The 27,487-nt window shown below is 43.4% G+C and overlaps 1 protein-coding gene across 2 annotated transcripts in view; it reads left to right on the forward strand.

The window, feature by feature from the left end:
- The window catches only part of TMEM65 (transmembrane protein 65), a 58,155-nt gene that overhangs the window by 26,401 nt on the left and 4,267 nt on the right, over nucleotides 1-27,487 (forward strand). For both annotated transcript variants that reach the window (XM_069957122.1, XM_069957124.1), the window contains 5 exons: nucleotides 9,119-9,163; nucleotides 11,445-11,512; nucleotides 21,285-21,339; nucleotides 24,876-24,918; nucleotides 27,058-27,163. In XM_069957122.1, coding sequence (XP_069813223.1) covers nucleotides 9,119-9,163; nucleotides 11,445-11,512; nucleotides 21,285-21,339; nucleotides 24,876-24,918; nucleotides 27,058-27,163 — 317 coding nt within the window. The remainder of the gene's footprint in view (nucleotides 1-9,118; nucleotides 9,164-11,444; nucleotides 11,513-21,284; nucleotides 21,340-24,875; nucleotides 24,919-27,057; nucleotides 27,164-27,487) is intronic.

Raw genomic sequence — 27,487 nt, forward strand, 5'->3', positions numbered from 1 at the left:
TAATAATGAGATGACTCTGCTGGCCCTCCCTCTAATAATGAGATGACTCTGCTGGCCCTCCCTCTAATAATGAGATGACTCTGCTGGCATCACCCTCTAATAATGAGATGATTCTGCTGACCCTCCCTCTAATAATGAGGTGACTCTTCTGACCCCGCCTCTAATGATGAGATGACTCTGCTGACCCTCGCTGACCCTCTAATAATGAGATTACTCTGCTGGCCCCTCCCTCTAATAATGAGATGCCTCTTCTGACCCCGCCTCTAATGATGAGATGACTCTGCTGACCCTCTAATAATGAGATTACTCTGCTGACCCTTTAATAATGAGATTACTCTGCTGACCCTTTAATAATGAGATGACTCTGCTGACCCTCTAATAATGAGATGGCTCTGCTGACCCCGCCTCTAATGATGAGATGACTCTGCTGACCCTCTAATTATAAGATGACTCTGCTGACCCTCCCTCTTATGAGATGACTCTGCTGGCTCCGCCCTCTAATGATGAGATGACTCTGCTGACTCTGTCCCAGTCTACACAATGAAGTGCTAATCTGTGTGATAAAATCTCACAGTCATTATTAAACAATTCATGTGCATTGCTGTCATGCAACTTAAAAGCAATGAGTTTTTGCAGTCACATTTCTTTGCCCACAATATGCATATTTGTTATATAGTTCCTTATAGCTCAGAGCTGTCACTGTATACTGTGCACTGTATGGTTAATCCATAAGCAGCGGCCTCCTATTGACCATGTACCAGCGATCCGTATGGGAAGACGTGTCAGCACTTCCGCTTTCTGACACAGCATTTTGCTGCCTTTCTGGCGTTTTCTTTGTGTTGGGATAATTCTGTGCGGAGTCGCTGCCAGTAGAGATGCACATGGACGTTGTCTGCTCTCTAATGCTGACAGCAATGATAATTTACACAATTAATTCTCTCTGTCCTCTTAGTTACAGGAGATTAGACTGCGGCAATGTGGTAACAAAGCATGAAAAGCTCCGAGGTGGCAACGTTCCTGATAGAGCTGTCACTGATGGAGGAGACGATCCTGGCATCCCGTGAGGGGAATGCGCTATATCCACCTCTTAGCTTTATATGAGAGCTGCAATCTGATTGGTTGCCACTCAATATGAGGGTTGAACCAGACTTAAAGGGGTTCTCTGGTTTAGAAAATGCATTGCTGTTGCTCGCTTGCAGTTTTTTTTTAAAAGAGACCCTTGTGGAGATTGTCTAAGTGGAGAGCCCCTTTAAAATGAAGTTAAAGGTGGATTTCCCTGAGGCTTTTACCAACTTGATTAATGCAATGTTTCATGCCCCTCAAGCAAGGATTTCCACTCCGGGCTTTCTGTCTGAGCCCTTCCCATTATATAAAGGCACACGCCAAGGATGCCCCCTTTCCCCCTTACTATTTAACCTGGCCATAGAGCCTCTGTCACGTTTTATGCAATCTACATCAGAGATTAGGGGAATAAAGGTAGGTAGGTAGCCAGGAAGTGAAGATTGCATTATTCGCCGACGACCTCTTGCTGTTTTTAGAAAATCCTGCCCGAGACTTACCGGAAGTATTCCGCCTCTTAGACTTATTTGGCCAACACTCTGGCTACAAGGTAAATGTGGCTAAAAGCAAACTCTTAGACATCTCCCCCCCACTGTCACCCCGGCTAGGCCCCCAACAAATCCCGGTTCAAGTAACACGTACACATATCTCCTATCTGGGTATTCAGGTAGGACATTCTCCACATTCCCTGTATACATTAAACTTTCCACCAATCATACAGAAAATATCAGAGCTCCAAAAATGGTCTACTATACCGCTGTCTTTCCTGGCCAGATGTCATTTGCTGAAAATGATGTCGTTTGCAAAATTGCTGTATCCGTTGAAGACGTTACCACTCCTCCTCAGACACCAGGACGTGAGGCGGTTGCATAAGGCTTTTACTTCTTTTGTATGGGCGAATAAACGCCCGCGAATAGCGTACAGAAAACTGGTACTGGACAGAGACAGGGGTGGACTAAACATGCCCGATGTGCGGTACTATAATTTGGCCAGTTTGTTAAGACATAGTATAGACTGGCTAAGGAGGTCAAGCGTGTACTCCAACTTATCTATTGAGTCTGCTCTGGCGTCACCGTGGTCTCTAGGGTCCATCCTGCACACTAGGCTGGTCTCCCTGCCCCCTGCTGTTAAGCAAAGTGTTCTTTTTAGGGACACTATAGCGGCATGGAAATCAGTGCGTATTTTACTGCAGCAATCTTACCTGGCAGGTCGGTATATGGACCTCTGGAGCCATGCTGAATTTAGAGCAGGCAGAGAAAATAAATTATTTGGGGAATGGACGTCTAAAGGCATCTATACGGCTGGAGATCTTCATTGCTTCCGAACCCAGACTACTTTCCTTCCCTGAATTGCAACAGTCCAAGGGACTGGGCTCAGGTCACTTCCTTTCCTATAACCAGGTGCTCTCTTTCCTGCAGTCCCGCCTTCGGAACTGGAGTAAAGAGATCCAGACGGGTGTCATAGAGGGGTATGTAGATAGTGGGGAAATGTGCCACTCCTTATCTTCCCTATACCGTGACTTGAAAAAGGAGGCGCTAGCCCACTTGGAACCACATTTATTCACGTACTGGGAGAGGAAGTTGGGGGCACAAAATCTAACAGAAGTAATTCTGAAGGGTTGGGGAGTAGTTAAGACTGCTGTTACTAATGAACGTTAGAGGGAAACGCAGTACAAGATAATGCATCACGCTTTGAACGGCTTTTCTCTGCCAATCTCCCCCACTGATCCCACTCGCCTAACCCCATGCCCCAAATGTGACACTCCCAACACTGATCTGATGCATGGCCTGCTGTCGTGCCCCAGGGTGGAACCGTTTTGGACCGCCTTGGGGGACGCATTGCGGATTCGACTGCATCAACACTTACCTGTGCGTCCTCTAACTATCCTATTGCACATACCTTGGGAAGACTCACCATTACCCCTCCTCGCACATGTTTTCATCCTGGTGGCTAAAAGATGCCTGTTGGCCCACTGGCTGAAACCTGAAATTCCCACGATTCCTGAGGTTATTGGTCAGGTTAAACACTACCTAAAAATGGATCAACTTGACACTGAACTTCACAAATCAAAAAAGACCAAACAATTTGTTTCTAAGTGGAAATCCTTTATTTGTTTGTTTTTTGACCAGCGCTGAGATATATCAGACTATATCTCCATTTCGCCAGACAGAATGGTATTTGAAGGAGGCCCTGGCGGGATCCCTAGGGAAACTGAAGGTGGATTGAGGTGTTCTCCGTATGCCTAGATAGAAATAGATGTGAAATAATATGTGCATGAACGGGTCTTTTGCATTAGGAACGAGGGACGACTCCGAGAGAAGGGAGGGGGGAGGGAATGGGGAGTTGGTTTTGTTTTTGTTTGTTAGTTTGCTTCAGCTATTTGGACATTACTGGGTTGTGGCAGCCTGACCTTCTGTCATCTAGTGAAGACTTCAACGTCTGTTTCTGGTCACCTTAGTGATTGTCATTGCATTATACTGATCCAGACCGCATGTTGGAAACTATGTGAACTTGAATATGACTCTTTCTTTCCTTGTAACACAAAAAAGTTATTTACTAAAATAATAAAAATATATTTAAAAAAAAAAAAAAAGTTAAAGGGAATGTGTCACCTAAATTTTCCTGATTAGAGTCAGATATGAAAACTTGTTCTTTTATTGTAATCTGTTCCTATTTTCTGACTTTATTTCACTTTTTGTACATTGTTAGGGGGGTGACCATCATGCCTGAGCTTTTTTTTAACAGCATTTAGTGGCCTGCTTTACAGCAAGACTCATGGATATATACGACAATAGACAGACCCTGTCCCCTTGAGATGAGTGTAAAACATTACTGAGCGCGCTCTGTGACCTTTAAAGAGGTCATTCCACAGGGAGCTGCTCTTGTCTCTACTGGTGTCACCTGACGCTGTAATGCTGTACAGATCACTTTACAGCAGCCTCCTCCAGTTTCAGCTAAGCCCCAGTGGTGAGAATGAAAACTGCAAGATCTCAGGATTATTTAATAATGTAGATAGAAAACTGGAAAATTAGATTTAAAAAAATGTTAACAAAAATTCCTAAAAAATATGTTTACTACAAAAATATAATTTAAACAATAAGTCATTTTCTGATGACACAGTCTTTTTACATTTTACTGGCGGGTGTAAAAAGTTATGAGCATACAGGTCAGCAGAAAACGTGTAGGATAAAGTCTCCATAATCTCTCCGCACTTCAGTTTAACAAGATTTTTTGGGAGAAGTTATCAGAATGTGGCAGCAATGTGCTGATGCCGGACGCGTCGGATGCTGCGTAAGTAAGCGGAGTAATAAAACCTATAATTGCAGTTTTCATCAGTTCTCTCTTGAGAATAGCAGCACTCTGCCCCAAGGTGTAATCCTATTACATAAAGCCCAGCGGTGAGGACAGAGCCGGCCATTCCTTAGGGTCCCTCAGATGTTGTCTCTCTTGTTTCTTATGGTTATTTGCCCGAGGTTTGTCTAAATACCCTTCCCAAAGCAGAATGACCCCCTGAATGGGATGCCAGCCTTCCCCTAGTGGGGCCATTTATTTATTTATAGTCTAGTTTTTGTTGCTGTGGAGGACCAGTTACCTTGCTGAATTCATCACAAACTGTAATTCTTTATTTCGCCAGTGGTGGCGCTGCAGGGGAATTAAACACTTGAAATTACAGCTGATCACTGCAGATCCCCTTTCTGTAAGTAGGGAAAGAGGTTCGAGTAAGGAGCAATTTACACATGTCACTGATTGGCAAAGAGCATTGCTAGAAACAGTTCTTTGACCGATATTTGGTCCATGTAAAAGTATCGGCAGTCAGCCAAGCAGCAGCAGGAAGAATCCCTATCCCTGGCTGATCGCATCTTTTGTGCCACGCTAAAAAATGTCGCTATGAGCCCCACATCTGCCTCTATAAACAGGGGATCTGTGGCCATCAGAAATATTTATAAGCGGCCATACAAATGATGGAAGGATTGTTCGTGCAGGCCAGCAGCGTGATCGCAAACGAGCGCCAGCCTTGATGATCAGTGCTCATTGGCTTCTGTAGACGACCTCCTATCGGGCCATCTAAGAGGCTCTAGTGGAGATATTGCTATTATAATTTTCTTTGCCCAATCATTTATCCCCTGATGAACTGGGCTCCATTCTGGTGAAACATGTTGTGGGACCCTTTTATTGTATATATAGACAGTTCTCTCAGAGTGCTTTAGCTACTATGGTACAGTGAAATGTGCTGTTAAACATACTGCACTGTGGAGGCAAACACTTCAATATTGTCTGTGATCCTTGTGACTGACATACATTCTCCATCCTCCTGTTATCAATCAGTTCGTCTTGCTCCAGAAATCCCCATTACTTTCCAGCTCAGTGCTACAGACCAGCTGCCGGTCACTGCAGGACGTTGCAGGGCTCAGATACGGCTCACCGACAAATGCTAATAACACAGAACCATTTACATTCTGACTGCGTGCCGGTAATATCATTAGCCAGCTAAATAGACCTGAGAATGCCGGAACATTAAAAGACTTTGCTTTACAGTGCATGACACCGTATGCTCCAGTCACAGTCAAAGCTGCACTCGAAAATTTTTGCTGCCTGAAATGTATTAACCGTTTGCTGACAGACGCACATCTGTGTCTGTAGAATAGTTCGGCTGCATTGCTGAAATGCGTCCTTTGTACTACTATATGATGTAAATAAACCACCTTATTTTGCTAGATTTGTTAGTGCCGAAACCTTTATGTATCAGGTATATTGGAGCTCCGACACCTAGTGTATACTGCTATATGGTATAGTCAGAAAAGATTGGGCATAACCTGTAATCTATTGGTTAACATATCTGCTTATTCTAGTCTTGGGGTCCTTTTACATGTACAGAACTTTCGTTTGTTCTTTAATTGTTGCTGTGTTTACATTAACCCTTTAAGGACGGGGCCCATTTTCGTTTTTACCTTTTCGGTTTTTCCTCCTTGTGTTTAAAACGCCATAGCACTTGCATTTTTCCACCTAGAAACCCACATGACCCCTTATTTTTTGCGTCACTAATTGTACTTTGCAATTACAGGCTGAATTTTTGCATAAAGTACACTGCGAAACCAGAAAAAAATTCAAAGTGTGGTGAAATTGAAAAAAAAAAAGCATTTCTTTTATTTGGGGGAAATGTGTTTTTACGCCATTCGCCCTGGGGTAAAACTGACATGTTAGATATGTTCCTCAAGTTGTTACGATTAAAACGATATATAACATGTATAACTTATATTGTATCTGATGGCCTGTAAAAAATTCAAACCGTTGTTAACCAATATACGTTCCTTAAAATCACTCCATTCCCAGGCTTATAGCGCTTTTATCCTTTGGTCTATGGGGCTGTGCGAGGTGTCATTTTTTGCGCCATGATGTGATCTTTCTATCGGTACCTTGATTGCCCATATACGTCTTTTTGATCGCTTTTTATTAAATTTTTTCTGGATTTGATGCGACCAAAAATGCGCAATTTTGCACTTTGGGATTTTTTTGCGCTGACGCCGTTTACCGTGCGAGATCAGGAATGTGATTAATTAATAGTTTGGGTGATTACGCACGCGGCGATAGCAAACATGTTTATTTATTTATTTGTTTACTTTTATTTAAAACCTGGGAAAAGGGGGGTGATTCAGACTTTTATTAGGGGAGGGGGCTTTTTACTATAAACAACACTTTTTTTTTTTTTTTTTTTTACACATATACTAGAAGCCCCCCTAGGGGACTTCTAGTATATACACTTGGATCTCTGATTGAGATCTCTGCAGCATAGATATGCTGCAGAGATCCATGAGATCGGCACTCGTTTGCTTTCGGCTGCTGCAGCCGAAAACAAACGAGTGCCGAGCCGAGGACGGCGCCATCTTGGACGCGTCCCCGGCCGGCATCAGTAACGGAGATCGCTCCTCCGGGACAAGGTTCCGGAGGAGCGATCTCCCCCACTAGACCCCAGGGAAACGTTGCCTCCGGTAATCGGAGGCAGCTGTCAACTTTGACAGCTGCCTCCGATTAGCTAATTAGCGGGCACGGCGATCAGACCGTGCCCGCTAATAGCAGCGGTGCCGGGCTACTCGCGGCACCCGGGATCGCGGCACTTCAAAGCGGGGCCGCCGCGCGGCCCCGCTTTGAAGTGCAAGTGAGGACATATGACGTAGGGGTACGTCATATGTCCTTAAGAGGTTAAAGGAGAAGTCCGCCAAAAATTTTTATTAAAGTATTGTATTGCCCCCCAAAAGTTATACACATTACCAATATACACTTATTATGGGAAATGCACATTAAGTGCTGTTTTCCCTGCACTTACTACTGCATCAAGGCTTCACTTCCTGAATAACATGGTGATGTCACTTCCTTGATAACATGGTTATATCACTTCCTGGATAACATGGTGATGTCACTTCCTGGATAACATGGTGATGTCACTTCCTGGATAACATGGGGATGTCATTTCCTGGATAAAATGGTGATGTCACGACCCGACTCCCAGAGCTGTGTGGGCTGTGGCTGCTGGAGAGAATGATGGTGGGGGGACACTGAGGGACACAGGGCACTGGAGGGACACTGAGCATCCCTCTGCCATCATCCTCTCCAGCAGCCACAGCCCGCACAGCTCTGGGAGTCGGGACGTGACATCACCATGTTATCCAGAAAGGTAACATCACCATGTCATCCAGGAAGTGGCATCACCATTTTATCTAGGAAGTGACATCACCAATTTATCTAGGAAGTGACATCACCAATTTATCTAGGAAGTGACATCACCATGTTATCCAGGAAGTGACATCACCATGTTATCCAGGAAGTGACATCACCATGTTATCCAGGAAGTGAAGCCTTGATGCAGTGGTAAGTGCAGGAAAAAAAAAACAATTTATAAGCATTTCCCATAATAAGTGTGTATTGGTGATTTGTATAACTTTTGGGGGGCAATACAATACTTTAATAAAATGTTTACCAGACTTCTCCTTTAAAAGATTATGGCTTCAATTCAAATGATTTAACAATATATTGTGTGATAATGAGCCCCTGTAAAAGGCCCTTTAGAAGTCAAATGGGAGGTCTCACTCTGTGATTGACACCCTTTCCTGTGTGTGCACCTGTTAGTACCACCCACTGGACTCATAAGCTGGAATCAATAGTAGAGATGAGTGAGCTGGTCCGAGGTTTGGGTTTGTACAAACCCGAACCATCTGCATTTGAATCCCTCTGTCTTCCCGGTCTGTGGAGAAGGTGGAGACAGCCCAAGTCCCACCTGGAGAACATGGATACCGCTTGGGACCTAAGCTGTATCCATGTTTTCCAGGCAGGACTCTGTCTGTCTCCTCCTCCTCCATGGAGCAGGCAGACTGCAGGATTTAAATGCAGGTGGGTACGAATCCAAACCTCGGCCTAGCTCACTCATCTCTAATCAATAGGTTATAAGTTGTACTGAATCATTATATATATATATATATATATATATATACACACAGCTTGTTTCATCAGAGAGGTTCCCTTAAATCTTCCTCCTTTACTAGAGTCGTTGGACCTTTTTTTTTTTTTTTTAACTATATCACTATGGCTACAGACAAACTCAGTGACACACATCCCTGTTGCATTAAGGAAGACTCCTTTAAGAAGTCCCTTGAGTCCTCTTAGTACTACTGAAAGGCTGAGAAGGCTCCCAGATGTAAGTGGAGCGCTGTACTGTTATCTCTTGTTGTTGCATGTGGTGGGTGGGGGGAGGTGGTGAATGCATATTTAGCAGGTGCCCTAATTTATAGGTAACTTGCCCGGTAACGTAGCTCGTTCTTCGTACACAGTACCCCAGGGTTCTCTATAAATGTTCTGGCATAGATGTCACTGTACAGGCGAAGCAGAGGCAGAGATGTGCGTATAAGAACATGGTCCTGAGTCAGGGGACCGCTTCCCTTGAGCAGGGTGTAGACACGTCGGCAGACAGCAGCGCGGTGACGGTGCCAGCCCTCTCCAGCATACCGCTCTATATTGTAATGTGTTAACTGCACTAGATGTCTAATAAATCCATTCTATTGTGTTTCAGAACAACTTGAAGCTGCCCCACCTTCCTCCAACCAGCTGAAACATGGTAAGCGTTCTAGAGGTCTATATTGTGTGATGCATGTTGGGTGGATCAATGAGCTGTGTACATCTGGGCCTGTCTGTATAATATATTCTGACACAGTTCACACTATCTAGGTTAAGTGATTTGCCCCTTGATTGGTTCTCACTGTCCCTCTCCCATTGTGGACTGAAGGGATGGGGTATATTAGCGATTTATTTTTAAGCTGTTTGCTCAATTTTCCTCAATGTACAGTTTTTTTGTTTTTTGTTTTTAAATTGGGGCTTGACTCCGCCCCATTGTCAGACATGTGACCTAACTGTTGCTGTAACTGTCAAAGGGAAGCTTAGGGAAGTTAGAAGAATTATATCTGCTGATAGGTCCTTAAAGGGAATCTCTTGCTAGGTTTATTCCACCTTAAATGATGACCTCTGCTGATTGGTGCATCAGGGGCAGTAATTTTGACCCCATTTCACCAAAAGGCCTAATTAGCATAGGGATTTAATGGCTAGTAGTACAGAAAAAGCGCAGAGAAGGTAAGAAGCGTATCTTCCTCCTCAGCGCCCCGTGCGTTATAGCGAGATAACAGCAGGTTAAGTTCTTCCAGCCTGCTGATAGTTTTCGTTTAAGCAACTGTAGTCAATTCAGAAATGAGCTTCAGTGTGGCTGGAGATAGACATGTCACGACCACCAGTATTTATTCATTTATTGACTATTCTGTGGATAGGTGGTAAACAATGTTCTTAGGACAGCCCCTTTAAATATCCCTTTAATAAATGTGATCTTGGAGCCTATCCACCCCGAATTGTTATTATTCATTAATGGCTTTTGCTTTGTAAAGGTCACAGTGACAGAAATGTCACGGTATTTAGATATTCATTTTGGCCATTTGTCATTTAGTTTTCTACGAGGGATAAATAAGCTGAAAATTTTTATTTATTAAAAGGCTTTTCCTGCTTAAAAAAAAGTTTCCCAGGAAATATAAGCTCCCAAACCGTTCCTGGGACGGTTAGGTGACCATCAATGTGGCGGCCATTACTGCTTCAGTAGAGGTTCAGTTCTCCTGTTTCTGCTGTGATATTGGAAAATTAGTTCATAATAAGGCAAATCTGTCAGAGAGAGAGAGGGCCAGATCTGTAGGCTATCATAGAGAGAGCCTGTGGGTCCTGCTTTCCCCACCCACCCATAGAAAAAGCCTTCTGGATCCTACTCCTCCCACTCATAGAAAAAGCCTGTGAGTCCTGCCTCCCCCCACTCATAGAGCCTGTGGGTCCTGCTTCCCCCACCCACTCATAGAAAAAGCCTGTGGGTCCTGCTTCCCCCACCCACTCATAGAAAAAGCCTGTGGGTCCTGCTTTCCCCACTCATATAGAGAGCCTGTGGGTCCTGCTTCCCCCACTCATATAGAGAGCCTGTGGGTCCTGCTTCCCCCACTCATATAGAGAGCCTGTGGGTCCTGCTTCCCCCGCTCATATAGAGAGCCTTTGGGTCCTGCTTCCCCCACTCATATAGAGAGCCTGTGGGTCCTGCTTCCCCCACTCATATAGAGAGCCTGTGTGTCCTGCTTCCCCCCACTCATATAGAGAGCCTGTGTGTCCTGCTTCCTCCACCCACTCATAGAAAGAGCCTTTGGATCGTGCTTCCCCCACCCACTCATAGAAAGAGCCTGTGGGTCCTGCTTCCTCCCCTCACTCATAGAACGAGCCTTTGGGTCCTGCTTCCTCCCCCCACTCATAGAACGAGCCTTTGGGTCGTGCTTCCCCCACCCACTCATAGAAAGAGCCTTTGGGTCCTGCTTCCTCCACCCACTCATAGAAAGAGCCTGTGGGTCGTGCTTCCCCCACCCACTCATAGAAAGAGCCTTTGGGTCGTGCTTCCCCACCCACTCATAGAAAGAGCCTTTGGGTCGTGCTTCCCCAACCCACTCATAGAAAGAGCCTGTGGGTCGTGCTTCCCCCACCCACTCATAGAAAGAGCCTGTGGGTCCTGCTTCCTCCCCCCACTCATAGAAAGAGCCTTTGGGTCGTGCTTCCCCCCCGCTTTTTACATGAACACATTGAATAAAACAATGAAAGCTATATATACCAGCATTCAGCGTCCCCCCCTCTTATCTCATGCCGCCCTTAGCCGAGACCTGACGGATCTATATTGAAACCATGACGTATAAGGATGACTCATAGACACACGTCTGATGTATAGGGTCTCACCTGTCTCTAGAACAAAGAGTCCCCTTTGATTTTATAGGTTCGGGGAAGGTCTCCTTACAGGTTTATGATCGCTCTTTGATTCTCTCGTTTGTGTGTTGCAGTTTTCGTCCACAATGCACTACCATTCATCGGCTTCGGCTTCTTGGATAACGCTATTATGATTGCTGCGGTAAGAAAAACATTTTTATCTCTAGTGTCCAAAAAGGTAAAAAATTCTTACAAAGCATCTCTGTAATACATCCTCATTTCCTAATAGTCGCTTATTTTCTGTTTTCTTCAATGTGTGAGGTCTAGAAGTCACGTGGAGACCGTCAACAAGATGCTGTTGATGATTTTTTTTTTTTTTATACGCCTCTATTTAATAACCTATGTGGATAGGATTCTTAATTCTTTAACACATTTCAATTTCATACTAATTACCCTACTCAGAACTCATCAATATAAAGTAGCATGCTGATGGTTTCCAGTTACATGCAGGTTCTGGAGAACAATTGGGCTGGAGACTGCCTTTTAAATGGTTTATCCAAAAATGATTACAGCTTTCTTCCAGAAACAGCGCCATCCTTGCCCACTTTGCTTTGGGTATTGCAGCTTAGTTCCATTCACGTAAATAGAGGCTAGTTGTAATACGGTACACAACCTGAGGGCGGGGTGGTGCTGCTTTTTGGAAGTCATCAGCTATATTTTTCTAATCCTGGATAACGTCTTTAGAGGAGAAGTATGGTGATTTAAAAAAAATGTCACAGCCGGCAGAGGGGAACATAATAAACAATCACTAATCACTTCTCCCCGTGCTTTTGCAGCGCTGGCTTGCCGACCCAGGACCCTCGCTGGGCTCCGGGGTCTGCTGAGGCTGTAACGTCAAGACCCAGTTAAAGGGGTAGTGCGGCGCTAAACAATTATTTACTAAATAACACACATTACAAAGTTATACAACTTTGTAATGTATGTTATGTTAGTGAATCGCCTCCTTCCCCGCGTTTCCCCCACCCACGCTAGACCCGGAAGTGTAGTGCTCTATACATACCTGCTTCTTGCCGACCCCCGTCCGCCATCTTGTGCCAATGATATCATATTCGGACGGCCGGCTGAACCGCTCCGACTGTTCCTAGTGCCGGCCGCCCTCTGCCGCGTCATCAGCTACTCAGCCGCGATTGGCTGAGCATAACTGTATAACTTTATTGTATAACTTTGTAATGTGTGTTATTTAGTGAATTATTGTTTAGCGCCGCACTACTCCTTTAATGGACTGCCTGCTCATCCAGTCAGTGAAGGGCTGGACACTGCTGCAGTAACGGATTGGCTGATGGGGGTGGGGCAGTCCATCAGCCGGGTTAGTATTTTTCCTCGAGTCATGATGACATCGGAACTAAGGGGAAAATGCATTTCGGCAGGGGCCTGCAGCCTGTGACACGGTGCTAAGCAGGCACTGAGAGAGGTACTGTAAGTAGAGATTGTTTATTTTGTTACACACACACACACCAGCTGTCAAATTTTTAAAATCAATGGGCTTCTCCTTTAATTCTTATTATGTAGAGGATCAAGTATCTCAGATTTAGGATTTAGAAGAGGTCCAGGCAGGTCACAAGTAGTTCACTCTCCATTCAAAGTCCCACAGCCGGGAAAACCATAGATATCGATTGTAATCTTTGTGGAAGCCTGAAAGAAAGTGTACACTTCCCCTGCAGCACGCCCACAGGTCAAATGAGGTATTACATTTAAATCCAGTTAGCTTATTGTTTCTGATGTGGACAGTAAATCAATTTCCTGACTGGGCCACCACTCTCTAATAACGTAACATAACTCTATCTATCTAACAACCCCATCAAGGTGGTCACCATTCTGTATTATGGTCAGTTGTGATATAATATTGTAGTCAGCACGTACCATCACCCAGTCTGATGGCAGCTTATATGTTATGCTCTGCCAGAAAAAAAAATGTGTGTGCTTGCCTCATTGTGTAATAATTACAGTTATTTATAGAGCCGCACATATCACAGGGACCCACAAGCTACGGGCCAGGATCCCAGCAAGCACAATGCAGATTCAGTGGGAGGATTGAATTAATGAAGTTTCTAAGTGGAAACAATAGAATTTTTGACTAGTGGAAAATGAGATGTTGCCCTTAGAAACCAATTACTGTGTAATGTTTGGCATTTGGTTTCTTGCGGGTTACGTCAGCTCTGTATGCCAGCTATTATAATATAGAAACCACATATTAAAGGGATACACACCACAATAAAATGCTATCTGTATTTACTGATGTGTGTAAACTGATTCTACCAGCCCCCCCCCCCCCCCCCCCCCCAAAAAAAAAACTTACTGTAAACTCTGTATACCTCTATATGAAACTGGAAGTATATTGAGGTAGACTAGCTCTATCTTCAGTGGCAGCAAGGGATCCCCGCTGGTGAGCAGGCCGTCCAATAACTTTGCTTGTCAGAGGAGGAGATTGCCATTGTACATGCCTAACATCTTCTCTGACAAGCAGAGGAGGATTCTATTATCTGCTCCGCTCGTTGAACGAATTTGCTGAACTGTTCGGGTTCGGCAACGTTCTTCAAACCCTAACACTCTGCATTTCACTCCCAGCGGCTAGAGAAGTTGCATGCTGCCCTAGGGGCATATCTTGATAAAGTATTCATTTTGGAAAATCCCCACCCATCCCCTTTGCTGTGGGAGAGTTAAAGTGACTCTGTACCCACAATCTGACCCCCCCCCCCCACACACACACACACACACAAAACCGCTTGTACCTTAGGATAGCTGCTTTTAATCCAAGATCTGTCCTGGCGTCCGTTCGGCAGGTGATACAGTTATTGTCTTTAAAAACAAGTTTTAAACTTGCAGCCCTGTGCCAAACGGCCGTGGCCTAAAGTATCTTTGCCGTAACTTTGCACCACCCTTCCGTCCCTCTTCCCCACCCTCCTCATCATTAGGAATGCCACTGCCAGAATTTTTCCTATTCCTCTGAAAGTGAACACTGCACAGGTATCTTAACGATCCAGCCTATGTGCCGTGTTCTCACAGCTGATGAATAGGAGGCAATCTGCCTGGAGCATTCCTAATGATGAAGAGGGCGGGGAGGAGGGACAGAAAGGATGTGCCAGCCTAATGCACACACACTCCAGGCCACGGCAGTTTGACACAGGGCTGCAAGTTTAAAAGTTGTTTTTTAGGACAATAACTGCATCATCTGCCGAACGGACCCCAGGACAGATCTTGGATTAACAGCAGCTATCTGAAGGTACAAGTGATTTGGGGTGGGGGGGGGCAGATTGTGGGTACAGAGTCGCTTTAAGCTGCAGTCAGAGCTCTTTTACTGCGGTTTACCCCTCCCCATAAAGAACACAGGATTGCCTGGCCGTGCCAAATGTTCCTGTGTATGGGGAGGATGGAGGGAAGAGATAATGGACAGCCCAGTGATCATTCAGCCGTAAGTTACAGAAGGTGTATGGCCAGCTTAAAGTGAAATTGTCCCCCCCCCCCCCTCCTTTTCCACACCATCCACAAGCTCAGAGGCTGCATATCCCATATATACCTGAATAAAACTTGTCTACATCTGTGGACAGTGTTGTTTCATCGGTTAACAGTGTCACTTAGGCGAGGCTTCATGGAAACTGGGAGAAGGGGCCCAACTACCATGTAGCCCCGCCTAGGTGACACTGTCCACCACTGAAATTAAGCGATTTTATAGCAGAAAGATGACACGGACAAGTTTTATATGGGTATTTATGAAATAAGCAGCATCTAAGCTTGTGGATGGGACAGAGAACCGAATATAGAGTAAGGGGGTGAAAATATTCCTTTAAGGAACGGCCAAGATTGAATTGAAACATTTTTTTTTTCTGTGGAATTACATTTTTTTTTTCATGTGGAAATAAGTAGGTCAGCTCCCTGGTGGTACTCCCATGAAGTAGTATGATGTTTACAAGCTGCCAGTGCTAAACATGTCTGCGGATCGCTATCCCGCTCCTTAACAGCTGTGCGCTGAGAGTGTGGCGGTCACGCCGCTATTTCTTCCAGCCTTTTTTTAGTAACACAATTGACTTTCTCTCCTGGAAGGTCACACTAGAAGGAGGACTCGGCAGGACATGTCACGGATGGTTAGGCCGGGCCTGCGGCTGGAGGCTCTGATAGCTGATACATATGTTGTCTTACATGTCAATTTGCAGGCGGTAAAACCACAGATAATTTGTAATGTGTTTCTGCGTATTTTTGCTGCACTTGTTTTGCCCGTATTTAAAGGGGAAGTCTACATCTCATCACAGACACAATCAACTGATCCCCTTATACCCGTCCAACCTCAGAATTTACTGGGATCAGTAGCTGTTGGCTGAACAGATTTACAGTAGTTTTACGTGGCAGCCATATATATAACTAACCCCATTTTATATGTAGATGATCCAAATCAGCCAAGGGCCACTATGGATCATAGAGGGGTGTCCCTGTCGGAGGCCCACTCCCTATGATGATCATATGGATTGTTATTGTCCTAAATGGACAAGCCCTTTAAGAGATAAATAAGGCATTAATATGTTTTGCGGGGAGAGGTAGTAATAGCTCTTTATTCATCCTGAGCCTCCTGGTTCATTAATAAATACCAAGGTTTCCATATAGACGTTTATACGTGATGAACGGTGAACGCAAGTAAAGGATTTGTACACAATGAGGGAGGATTTATTGGGTTGCCCATAGCAACCAATCACAGCTCTGCTTTCATATCTCACATTGCTCTGATAAAATGAAAGCTGAGGTGTGATTGGCTGCTGTGGGCAACAAATAATAATCATACATGTTATGAAAATTGAAAGTAAAACTGTCTTTGTTGCCTATAGCAACCAATCGCAGCACAGCTTTCATTTTATGGTGCACTGTAAGAAATGAAAGCTGTGCTGTGATTGGTTGCTATGGGCAGCAAAGTTAGTTTTTAGCAACCAGAGATGAGCGAACCTTTCGGCATTTGATTAGCGGTGGCTGCTGAAGTTGGATAAAGCCCTAAGGCTATGTGGAAATCATGGATATAGTCATTGGCTGTATCCATGTTTTCCAGACAACCTTAGAGCTTTATCCAAGTTCAGCAGCCCCAGCTAATCAAATGCTGATCGTTCAGGTTCGGATCGACTCAAACCCGAACCCGGTTCGCTCATCTCTAGCAACCAATCACAGCTCAGCTTCCATTTTACCATTTTAAGCGGCAACTCCAGCAGCTTTTTTTTTTTTCTTTCTTTCATATCAGCTGGTGTCAGAAAGTACCAGAGATTTGTTATGGTGCGTTTACACGAAACGATAATTGGCCCGATCGTACGATGAACGATGTCGGAGTAATGTTTTTTTTTTTTCATAACGATCAGCGTTTATACGGTACGATATATCGTACGGAAAATTCGTTTTGCGATCGTTTTGCGATCCTTAAGCCTATCTCACACATTGGTTAAATCGGCGAACGACTGTTCACACGGAACGATCTGCGAATTTTTTGCGAACGATGATTTGTAACATGTTGAAAGATCGAAATGAACGATTTCTCGTTAGACGTTTGATCGTTCACTGCGTTTACACGTACAATTATCGTTCGAATTCGATCGTTATCGCGCAAATTTGCACGATAATCGTTACGTGTAAACGCACCTTTACTTGCTTCTGTTAAAAAATCTCAAGTCTTCCAGTACTTATCAGCTGCTGTATGTCATAGACATAGATGTATAAAACATACAGCAGCTGACAAGCACTGGAAGATTTTTTAATTGAAAGTGTGGCGCTTTTTCACACCAGTTGATCTGAAGAAAAAAAAATTGCTGGAGTACCCCTTTTAAGGTTCCTTAGCTTGTGACTGTCCAGCGACTTTAAAACTACATGTCCCAGCATGCCCTGCCCTCAGGGCATGCTGGGAGTTGTAGTTTTGCTGCAGCCAGAGCACTACAAGTTTGAGAACACTGCTGCGTTAAATTGACAAACCCCACCCTCCATACTGACTCCATCCTCTGTTATGACTATTTGACATATCAGGCTGTTTATTCAGTATGGCTGAATATAATCCACCCATTTACAAGTTAGCACCACATGCGGCGGCAGTGATGATTGCGGCCTGTCGGCACACGCTCGGTTTTATGATCGTGCTGTGTCTGCTGCGGCTTGCCAGCATCCTCCCGGTCTCCCTGGTAACAGGGTGGATTTGGGCCTTGTTGAAGTGTTTTGGAGGCTCGGTGTGACAGTGCGGGCGGCAGCGCCTCAGGGTGGAGATTATACCGGTTTACCCATTAATTATAGCTGCGGTGTCTGTGTCTCTTGCTGTAGGAGGTGGAATCCATCAGCCGCCTCCTGGCACTGGATATAATCCGGATTCCACTTCCCTCTGAGACCCATGTCCGTCTAGGGATATCCCAGCATAACAAATAAAGATTTATATAATTCCCCAATTTACTTCAATTGTCAGGTTTTTTTTGAAGTGTTCAAGATGTCTGCTTCCTGTCATTGAGTGGGAACCCTCATTGTTTCCTGTAGTTCCAGGGAAAGTAAATCTGTCCGAGTTATATGAGGATGCACAACACGTAACAGGACATGTGTCACATGACCAGGACAGGTGCTTAATACTTTAATGCTATAAATGACAGCAAGCAGAGATCCTGAACCACATTAGGAATCAGAACAAGAAGTATATGGGATGAATAAAATCCTAATACCCTATAGAGCTTCTGTTTAGCTGCTATCACCCAACTTTCCCGGAATCCTCAATGTACAGTAATACACATCTTCTATCTATCTATCTATCTATCTATCTATCTATCTATCTATCTATCTATCTATCTATCTATCATCTATCTATCTATCTATCTATCTATCTATCTATCTCCTATCTATCTATCTATCTATCTATCTATCTATCTATCTATCTATCTATCTATCATCTATCTATCTATCTATCTATCTATCTATCTATCTATCTATCTATCCATCTCCTATCTATCTATCATCTATCTCTATCTATCTATCCATCCATCTCCTATCTATCTATCTATCTATCTATCTATCTCTATCTATCTATCTATCTATCTATCTATCTATCTATATCTATCATCTATCTATTATCTATCATCTATCTATCTATCTATCATCTATCTCTATCTATCATCTATCTATTATCTATCATCTATCTATCTATCATCTATCTCTATCTATCATCTATCTATTATCTATCATCTATTTATCTATCTATCTATCTATCTATCTGTCTATCTATCATCTATCTATCTCTTTGTCTACGTTGTCAGACTTTGTTGAATCCTTATGCCTACCGTAGGTATTGATAAGTAAATGATCACGGGATATTAAAGGGCATTTCTATCTCAAGAAGTGATGGCATGCCGCTAAGTTGGATGTGGTCCCTCACTGATTCTGAGAATGAAGGGGCTGCAGATCACTGCGATACCCTGCAGGTGGTAAATAGAGCAAATAATATAAATAACAAATCCACCAGCTTGTTGATGGTTTTCATTTTAAATTTATTCTTTATTGATTCATAATTTCCATGTTTTATCTGGAGATATATATTATATATGTGTTACAGAGATGCAGCATGTTACATTTAAAGGGATTATCCTGAAGATAAAAGCATCTGTCCTGGGGATAGGTGATATCTGACCTGTGACAGTTCAACCCCAGGGATCTTAGACACATGGGCCGATTATCTGTATGGCGTATTCCTGGAGGTGCTTATTTAGCTGATCATCTTTTCTGCAGTGGTAAAATTTATTTTGATCAGCCACACTTCTTGCTGTATAATCACAGAACGATACAGCAAATCAGGGGGCCCGGCCGCTCGATTGATTGTGCTGTATAAATTTGATATATGTGAACTCATCCTGACAGTATGCAGCAAACTCCTAGGCTCCCCCTAGTGGTGGCTTTGACAGCCAGAATATTTTCATGTTCATGTTATTTGAGGATGTATCATAAAAAAATAAATAAAACTCCAGCCCCATAAAAGATATATTATGGACGTAATTCACACCAGTTGTTGAAGCCAAAGATGACGCTATGTGTAAAAGTGGAGATTCACTTTCAGGCCCATGTGTAATGTAATCATCAATAATTGATTGCTGAGTATGGATCTGGATTAGTCACTTAAGCTGCTTTTTACACATTGGGAAAAGAAAGAGGATTGACAGTTTCCCCCAAAAGGAATCCTAAAACATGACTTGGGAATTGACACGTTAAATATGTGTAGGCGATGCCAGAAACCTGTGCACAGTAACGATCTAAGGTGCAGCTCACCTGTATCTGATTTGGCTGAGGTTAACTGGAATACACCATCCAATGTACACAGTAACTAAAAAATTCTAAACATACCAGTCCTCAAAGCAAAATCTGATAATATGTGTCAATTTATTGTAATAAAATGTAATAAAAATATATATAAATATATAATAAAAAGAAAAGAAAAAAATCTTAAACCTGAAGTGTCTTTCTGTCTAGTCCAGGATAAAATACTCATAAACACATTAATGGTGCGTTCACACCTACAGGATCTGCAGCAGATTTGATGCTGTGTTCACTTATTTAAATGAAATCTGCTGCAGAAAATCAGCTGCAGATCCTGTAGGTGTGAACGCACCATAAAAGCATAAACCATACAAATACATAAGCCCCGGGGCCCTTATAGTACAATAGATGAACACAGAGGGTTAGGGAATGCGGTACAAAAGCATATGAAAACAAATAGAAGAAAAAAGAAAACACAACAAAACATAAAGGTGTAAAAGTGTATGAAACAACTAGATACTCATATAAATAGCCATATAGTCGTTGTACTGCAATGCTTCAAATATATAATCAGCACAAAAAGTGGTTGAACTGGTCTTTTGGTTCAGACCAAGAGAGGGATTCCCATCATCCTCTCACTGACTTGCAGTAGAATCACACAGTGAAAGCAGGCAGATGGGGGTAGTAGTCCTGGCTCACTGGACTGATCCCACTTTGTTGTTAAAATTCAAAAGTCAGTTAGTTTGTAGATTACGATCCAAAGTAAAAGAACCCCTTTTTTGGATTGTATAGTTATTAGACCAGTATAATAGATATCACTGATCCCTGGTGTTCTGTCTGAGATGTACTTGCAAGCACTGGATCTCTCTGGCTCTATCACTGTTTGTTGTCATAGGGGAGGATTTATACACATTCACATAGTTTGGTGCATGTGCACCGCTCACCCATACAGGATCTGCGTCTTCTCCGGGGTCACCGGCGTCCCGGTCTGCCCACGGTGAATACGGTTACGTCACCAGTCTTGTTTCTGGTCTGTGTCAAAGCGTGGCTCTGCTGCCAGTAGTGCAGTAGACAGTCACTGTTGAGCCAGCTCCTCCCAGACTTAGAGAGATGGGGAATAGATCCAGGGGTATGTTCAGGTGACTGTTGAGGGGTGTAGGCCAATGTTAGGTGGCTTCCAGACGCGTTTCAAAGCTGCTAGCTTCTTCCTCAGTGGCTGTGAAATATATATTTGAAGCATAGCAGTACAACGACTATATGGCTATTTATATGAGTATCTAGTTGTTTCATACACTTTTACACCTTTATGTTTTGTTGTGTTTTCTTTTTTCTTCCATTTGTTTTCATAGGCTTTTGTACCGCATTCCCTAACCCTCTGTGTTCATCTATTGTACTATAAGGGCCCCGGGGCTTATGTATTTGTATGGTTTATGCTTTTAATGTGTTTGAGTATTTTATCCTGGACTAGACAGAAAGACACTTCAGGTTTAAGATTTTTTTTTTTTCCTTTTTATTATATATTTATATATATTTTTATTACATTTTATTACAATAAATTGACACATATTATCAGATTTTGCTTTGAGGACTGGTATGTTTAGAATTTTTTAGGTGATGCCAGAAACCTCCCCGCCTTGTGCTGTCTGACTGAACACTAACATATCATCCTTTTCTTACAGGGAACACAGATAGAATTCCATATTGGAGCTCTTTTAGGAATTTCCACAATGGCAGGTAAGAGTTGGTGTAACTTAAAAGCATACAGGCACATGGTCATATTGGGGGAGTTTTAGAAAACATGGTGTAAAGTGAAACTGGCTCAGTTGCCCCTAGCAACCAATCAGATTCCACCTTTCATTCCTCACAGACTCTTTGGAAAATGAAAGGTGGAATCTGATTGGTTTCTAGGGGCACCTGAGCCAGTTTCACTTTACACCATGTTTGATAAATCTCCCCCATTATGTGTATAAAAATGGGGATTTCTTTTAAGCATAAATGCTCTTGATCATAGCTGCACTCTGCGCTCAACTTCTCTGCTGTCAATCATGTGCGGCGTGGCAGCCCCATAGACCTAGGGTCCTATTTCACGGCCCGATCAATAATGTAAACTAGCGTCGATCTACTAGATTGGCGCTCGTTTACTGGGCCTATTACATGGCCCGATAATAGTTTAGCGAGGACCGCATGGACATCGTTACCGATGTCTTTGCAGCCCTTGTTTAAACACCATACTTTACCTAAGCATGTTGCAGGGCTTCTGTGCTCCTTCTTCCTCCCGGTCCCGCGCGCAGAAGCAGCTTCGGTGCGGCCTGTCTGAGCTAACAGACAGCTCAGCTAATCACTGGCCGCGGCGGTCCTGGCCAGTGATTGGCTGAGCGGTCTGTCAGCTGGCTGCACCAAAGTTGCTGCTACGCGCGGGACTGGGAGGAAGAAGGAGCACAGAAGCCCTGCAACATGCTTAGGTAAAGAATGGTGTTTGCGAAATCGTCGGTCGCCCGCCACGCATCGCTATTCCACGCAGCGATGCACGGTCGTTGCCCGATGATTTTAGGTTTGAACCTACATAAATGATCAGCCGATGACACGATCATCGGCTGATCATTGGGTCTATTCCACGGAGCGATAAACGGCTGATTCTCGCTCCGTGGAATAGGCCTCTTATAATGGAGCTACCTAGATGGGCACCACTGAGAGTTGAGGAGTAAAGTCCACTACCACGCACTTCTCTTGACTCAGAAAGATGGTGTTAGAAATGAAACCATCATCAATCAAAATTTTTGACACGTCACAAGAACAACTAGTGTTGAGAGAATTTGCCAAACTTTTCGGATTCGGCCAACCTGAGTGCTCGGCATTTGACTCCCAGTGACTGGAGAAGTCATATGCCTATGGGTGTATCCACATTTCCCAGGACTCCCTAGGGTGGCATCCAACTTCTCCAGCCGACAAGAGTTAAATGCTGAGTATTTAGGTTTAGAGAACATTGTTGAAACCCAAACGGTTCGGCAAGTTCACTGCACACTAGTCTCAAAAAAAAATAAAAAAAATTGACAAGTGTTGAGTGAACCGTTTGGGTTCTGCAATGTTCTCCGAACCTGAACGCTCGACATTTAACTCTTGGCAGCTAGGAAAGTTTGATGCCACCCTAGGGAGTCCTGGAAAACACGGATACAACCACAATCCAACTTCTCCAGTCCTTGGAAGTCAAATGCCGAGTGCTCAGATTTGGAGAACGTTGCCAAACCCAAACAGTTGGGCAAGTTCACTAGTTTCAAGGTTTTTGTTTTTTTTTCCATGAAACTGTTAAAAATACAGGATATACTGATAGTATATAAAGGGGTCTTCTTTTTGGAAGGAATCATCAACTAACCAATGGATATGGTATAGCTGCTAAATTGCGGGGGTCTGAAGACTTAGGACCCCAATGATCACCAGATCTGGTGGTGACCACACGGGATAGATGGTACCTGCGTATAACTAGAGTATCCCTTGCGATGCCTGGCACCCTCAGTGTATACAGTATACATCCAGCATTGTGCCATCTCGATAACATTCAGCATAGTGCTCAGTCCTATGCTCGGGGCATGTATAATGGAGTGCAGCTATTTCTGGAGAGGTGAGGGGCCATTGTAGCCGGTTAGTAATGACTTCCTGCACGGACACTCGAGGGACGCGGCGGGGAGCGCTGCTTGAGGTTATAAATGAGTCATGAGGCGATCTTGTCTCTGACTCTCAGGTGACTACAGTTTCTGGGTCGATAAGGAGCTATGATGAAGGTTTTCTACAAGTAGGACAGGTTCCCGGCTGTAATAACATCAACATAATATCAAGGTTCTATACGGAGAATGGATAGTTCACTTTCCCTGGAGAGTTATTGCTCCCTCCCAATAACCCAATCCTACCATTGTGTTTGATATACATCATAAGGAGGCCGTACACCTTCAAGGGGAGCAATTTGGTAGACTACTTTTTGTCTCTGAGAACAAAGGAGTCAGGCAGTCAAAATCCAACATGCCTGACCCTTTTCCTTCCCGACATCATCTGAATAGGACAAGTTGGAAGGCCGCCATGTCCATTGAGTTTAGGGGACATGTGACTATGTTTGGTTCAATTCTAAGCATATTGTTCCACAAAAAAGAACCCAATAGGGAATGGACTGAATATAGTCGCTAGTAGACTACATTCAGTCCAGTTATCTTGTCTGCTAGTATGTTGATGTATCCCAAACATAGGCTACTTGTCAGATGTGAACATGTCCCTACCCCCAATCAGTAATTCCATAGTATAAAAGAGGGACAGTCAATGGGTTGAGTATTGCCCATTAGCACATACTTGCCAATAGTCCTAGCTTTGTCAGAGCAATCCCAGGAACTTAGCTGGTGGTGATATGTAGCTTAAAGGAGTACTCCAGCTAAAAGAAAATTAACATAGTAACATAGTTAATAAGTTTAAAAGAAGACAAGAGTCCATCAGATTCAACCTAGGGAAACCCTACTGTGTTAATCCAGGGGAAGGCAACCCCCAAATGTTTTCAAATTAACTGGTTATACAAATTTGTGAATGACTATTAAAAAAATCCCAGTCCTTTAAGTAGTTATCAGCTGCTGTATGTGCTGCAGGAAGTGGTATATTATTTCCTGTCTGACACAGTGCTCTCTGCTGCCACCTCTGTCCATGTCAGGAACTGTCCAGAGCAGGAGAGGTTTTCTGTGGGGATTTGCTAATTCCCTGAACAGTTCCTGACATGGACAGAGGCGGCAGCAGGGAGCACTGTGTCAGACTGAAAAGAATACACCACTTCCTGCAGGACATACAGCAGCTGATAAGTACTGGAAGACTTTTTAAATAGGAGTAAATTACAAATCTATATAACTTTCTAAAAGCAGTTTATTTGATAGAAAAACTTTTTCGCTGTAGTTTCCTGTTAAGAAAAAACTTTCTTTCCAAACTGGCAAGTCAGGTTGTGCTGGACTTGGGCTTCTCTACCACTTGCCAAAGTGTAAAGTTTCCGCAGTCCAGATTTTGGAGATTTTGTTCCATTTATACCAGATAGCAGACTTGTTGTGACATCTGTATGAAAAATGCTCCCTCTGCTGGATAAGGCCTGGTAGAGCAGCAGAGTATTTGCAGTGCGGATCATGGGCATGATGCCTGGTGGTCATTTACCTTCTGGGCATAAGAACACCATAGACCAAGTGTTAGTTGCTCTCTATGCCATGCTGAATGATGTTCTATTATATCCTGTATAATGATTCCTGTTTGCTTTACAGCTGCTGCTCTAGGAAACCTGGTGTCGGATCTTGCTGGACTTGGGTAAGTTCCTTAAAGAGACTCTGTCAGTAAGTTTATGGTGTCCTATCTCAGGGTAGCAAAAACTAGTGACAGAGAAGCTGTACAGAATGATATATCACTTACATTGTTCTGTGCAGCTGATCCAGAGATCTCCTCCTGAATAACCTGGACAATAAGTAGTCCTCTCCATTATGTGCATGAGCCCAGTAGTCCTGGATATTCATGAGAAGCGGCAAACTCCACCCACAAGCTGCTGATTGGTTGTTGACTGCCTATGCACATCATGGATAGATAACTCCCAATCAGCAGCTGGAGGGAGGAGTGTGGCGGGAATCCTATTCTCCTGCATATAAGGAGAACGGCTGAACAGAATGTAGGTAATACACCGATCTGTTCAGCATTTCTGTCACTAGTTTACGCTGTCATCATTTAAGGCGGCATAAACCTAGTGACAGATTCCCTTCAATATCACTCAATCTTCATGGGTTATCTTCACTTTATAACCCTTTGAAGCTCTTGGGCCCTAATGACAATTCTGTATCAAGGCCCCAACCTACTATATCCCATATATATATATATATATATATATATATATATATATATATATATATATATATATTATATATACACACCCCTGTAGGAGGGGTCTTTGATTTCCCATAAGCGCCAGGCTTTATTTTTTACACTTCCTCTGCCCCTCCTATAACTACCCCCATGTTTTCCGCCTTCCTTTATCCACTATAGAAGTCCACTTCTGTCCTGTGTTGCCCTTTACACAGTTCACCTGGTCACCGAAACAATTTTTCCTGCTCTTACAAAATGTAGATTAAATTGTAAATCCTTATGGGGATCCGAATCCAAGCAAGAATAGCTTTCCACGTATCTAATGATCTGCAATCACATCACAGCGGAGGAAACACAGCTTCATCTGTATCCAGGATTAGCAGTGCCGTCTGTGTTCTCCCAAGGTGTAATTGAGTTTGAATGTTCATCAGATAGCAGCAGGATCATGGCCTTTTATTCCATTAACACTTCTGTGTGTGTGTGTGTATATGTGTGTGTGTATATATATATATATATATATATATATATATATATACACACACACACACACACACACACACACACACACACACACACACACACACACACACACACACACACTTTTAGCAACCATGGTCAGGACCCCCGGCTTCACTTTCCTCCCCTGACCCCCAGATGCCTGTTGCTTCCAATGGGATTTTTGTAATACGTTTTACTTCCTCTGCAAAATTCCCATTCTATCTATGTGGATCCCTAAGGAGACATCTACCTAATGTAGTCAGGGCCCATTTGCAGTAAAATGTCTGAATTTTTAACAACAGCTTGTAAATTCCTTTACCGCAAATGGGCTTTTTTCCCCCTGCATTAGATAGAAGTCACTTCAGGGATACATGGTGTCCAGAAGTCATTTACTTTGGGTTAAAGATTCTTCTATTAAATCAACTGGTTTCAGAAAGTTATATAGCTTTGTAATTTACTTCTGTTTAAAAATCTTCAGTGTTCTAGTACTTATCAGCTGCTGTATATCCTGCGGGAAGTGGTGTATTCTTTTCAGGCTGACACAGTGCTCTCTGCTGCCACCTCTGTCCATGTCAGGAACTGTCCAGAGCAGCAGCAAATCTCCATAGAAAACCTCTGCTGCTCTGGACAGTTCCTGACATGGACAGAGGTGGCAGCAGAGAGCACTGAGTCAGACTGGAAAGAATACACCACTTCTGCAGGACATACAGCAGCTGATAAGTACTAAAAGATCTGAAGTAATTTACAAATCTATATAACTTTCTGACACCAGTTAATTTGAAAGAAGGAAGAGTACCCCTTTAATGTGTTAAAGTGTTGTGGCTATGTTGTTTTTAAAATTTCCTGCTGGTTGTCCTTGGAAACAGACTTCAGTTTAGCTCCACCTGTTGTCAGACATGTGACTTAATATTGTAAGGCTGTGTTCAGACAATGGAATATTCCCATAATAAATTCCGTAGCAGGTTTTCACTTGGCTGTGTTGCAGATTTGGACACGGATTCTCCCCATTTAGTCACTATCTAGCCCAAGGCTCGCCCATCAGTATTAGCTCTGGTTATGTAGCATTAGCATTGATATGCTTATATCCTTCTCCCATAGGCTGGCGGGTTATGTTGAAGCAATATCTTCACGGCTGGGATTGCCGAATCCGGATTTAACTCCCAAACAAGCAGATATGTGGCAGACGCGCGTTAGTGCACATATGGTAAGTAACTTGCATGGTCCTGCTTTTTTACACACACACACACACACACACACACATATATATCTGCTATACCCTGTAGCGGTATGTACCCCACTAGTAACACACCAATATGTTGGTGGGTCACCCCTTAAATACAGTGAAAGGGACATGTAAGCGGCTGCTCGGGGCACAGTCTCCAGCCTCTCCTGTGCCTTAAAGGGGAACAACAGTGATTTTTTTTTCTTTTAAAACGACTGGTATCAAAAAGTTATACAGGTTTGTAATTTACTTCTATTTAAAATTCACAAGCCTTTGAGTACTTATCAGCTGCTGTATGTCCTACAG

This window comes from Dendropsophus ebraccatus, chromosome 2 (genome assembly GCF_027789765.1).
Source record: "Dendropsophus ebraccatus isolate aDenEbr1 chromosome 2, aDenEbr1.pat, whole genome shotgun sequence".
NCBI classification, from domain to species: Eukaryota; Metazoa; Chordata; class Amphibia; order Anura; family Hylidae; genus Dendropsophus; species Dendropsophus ebraccatus.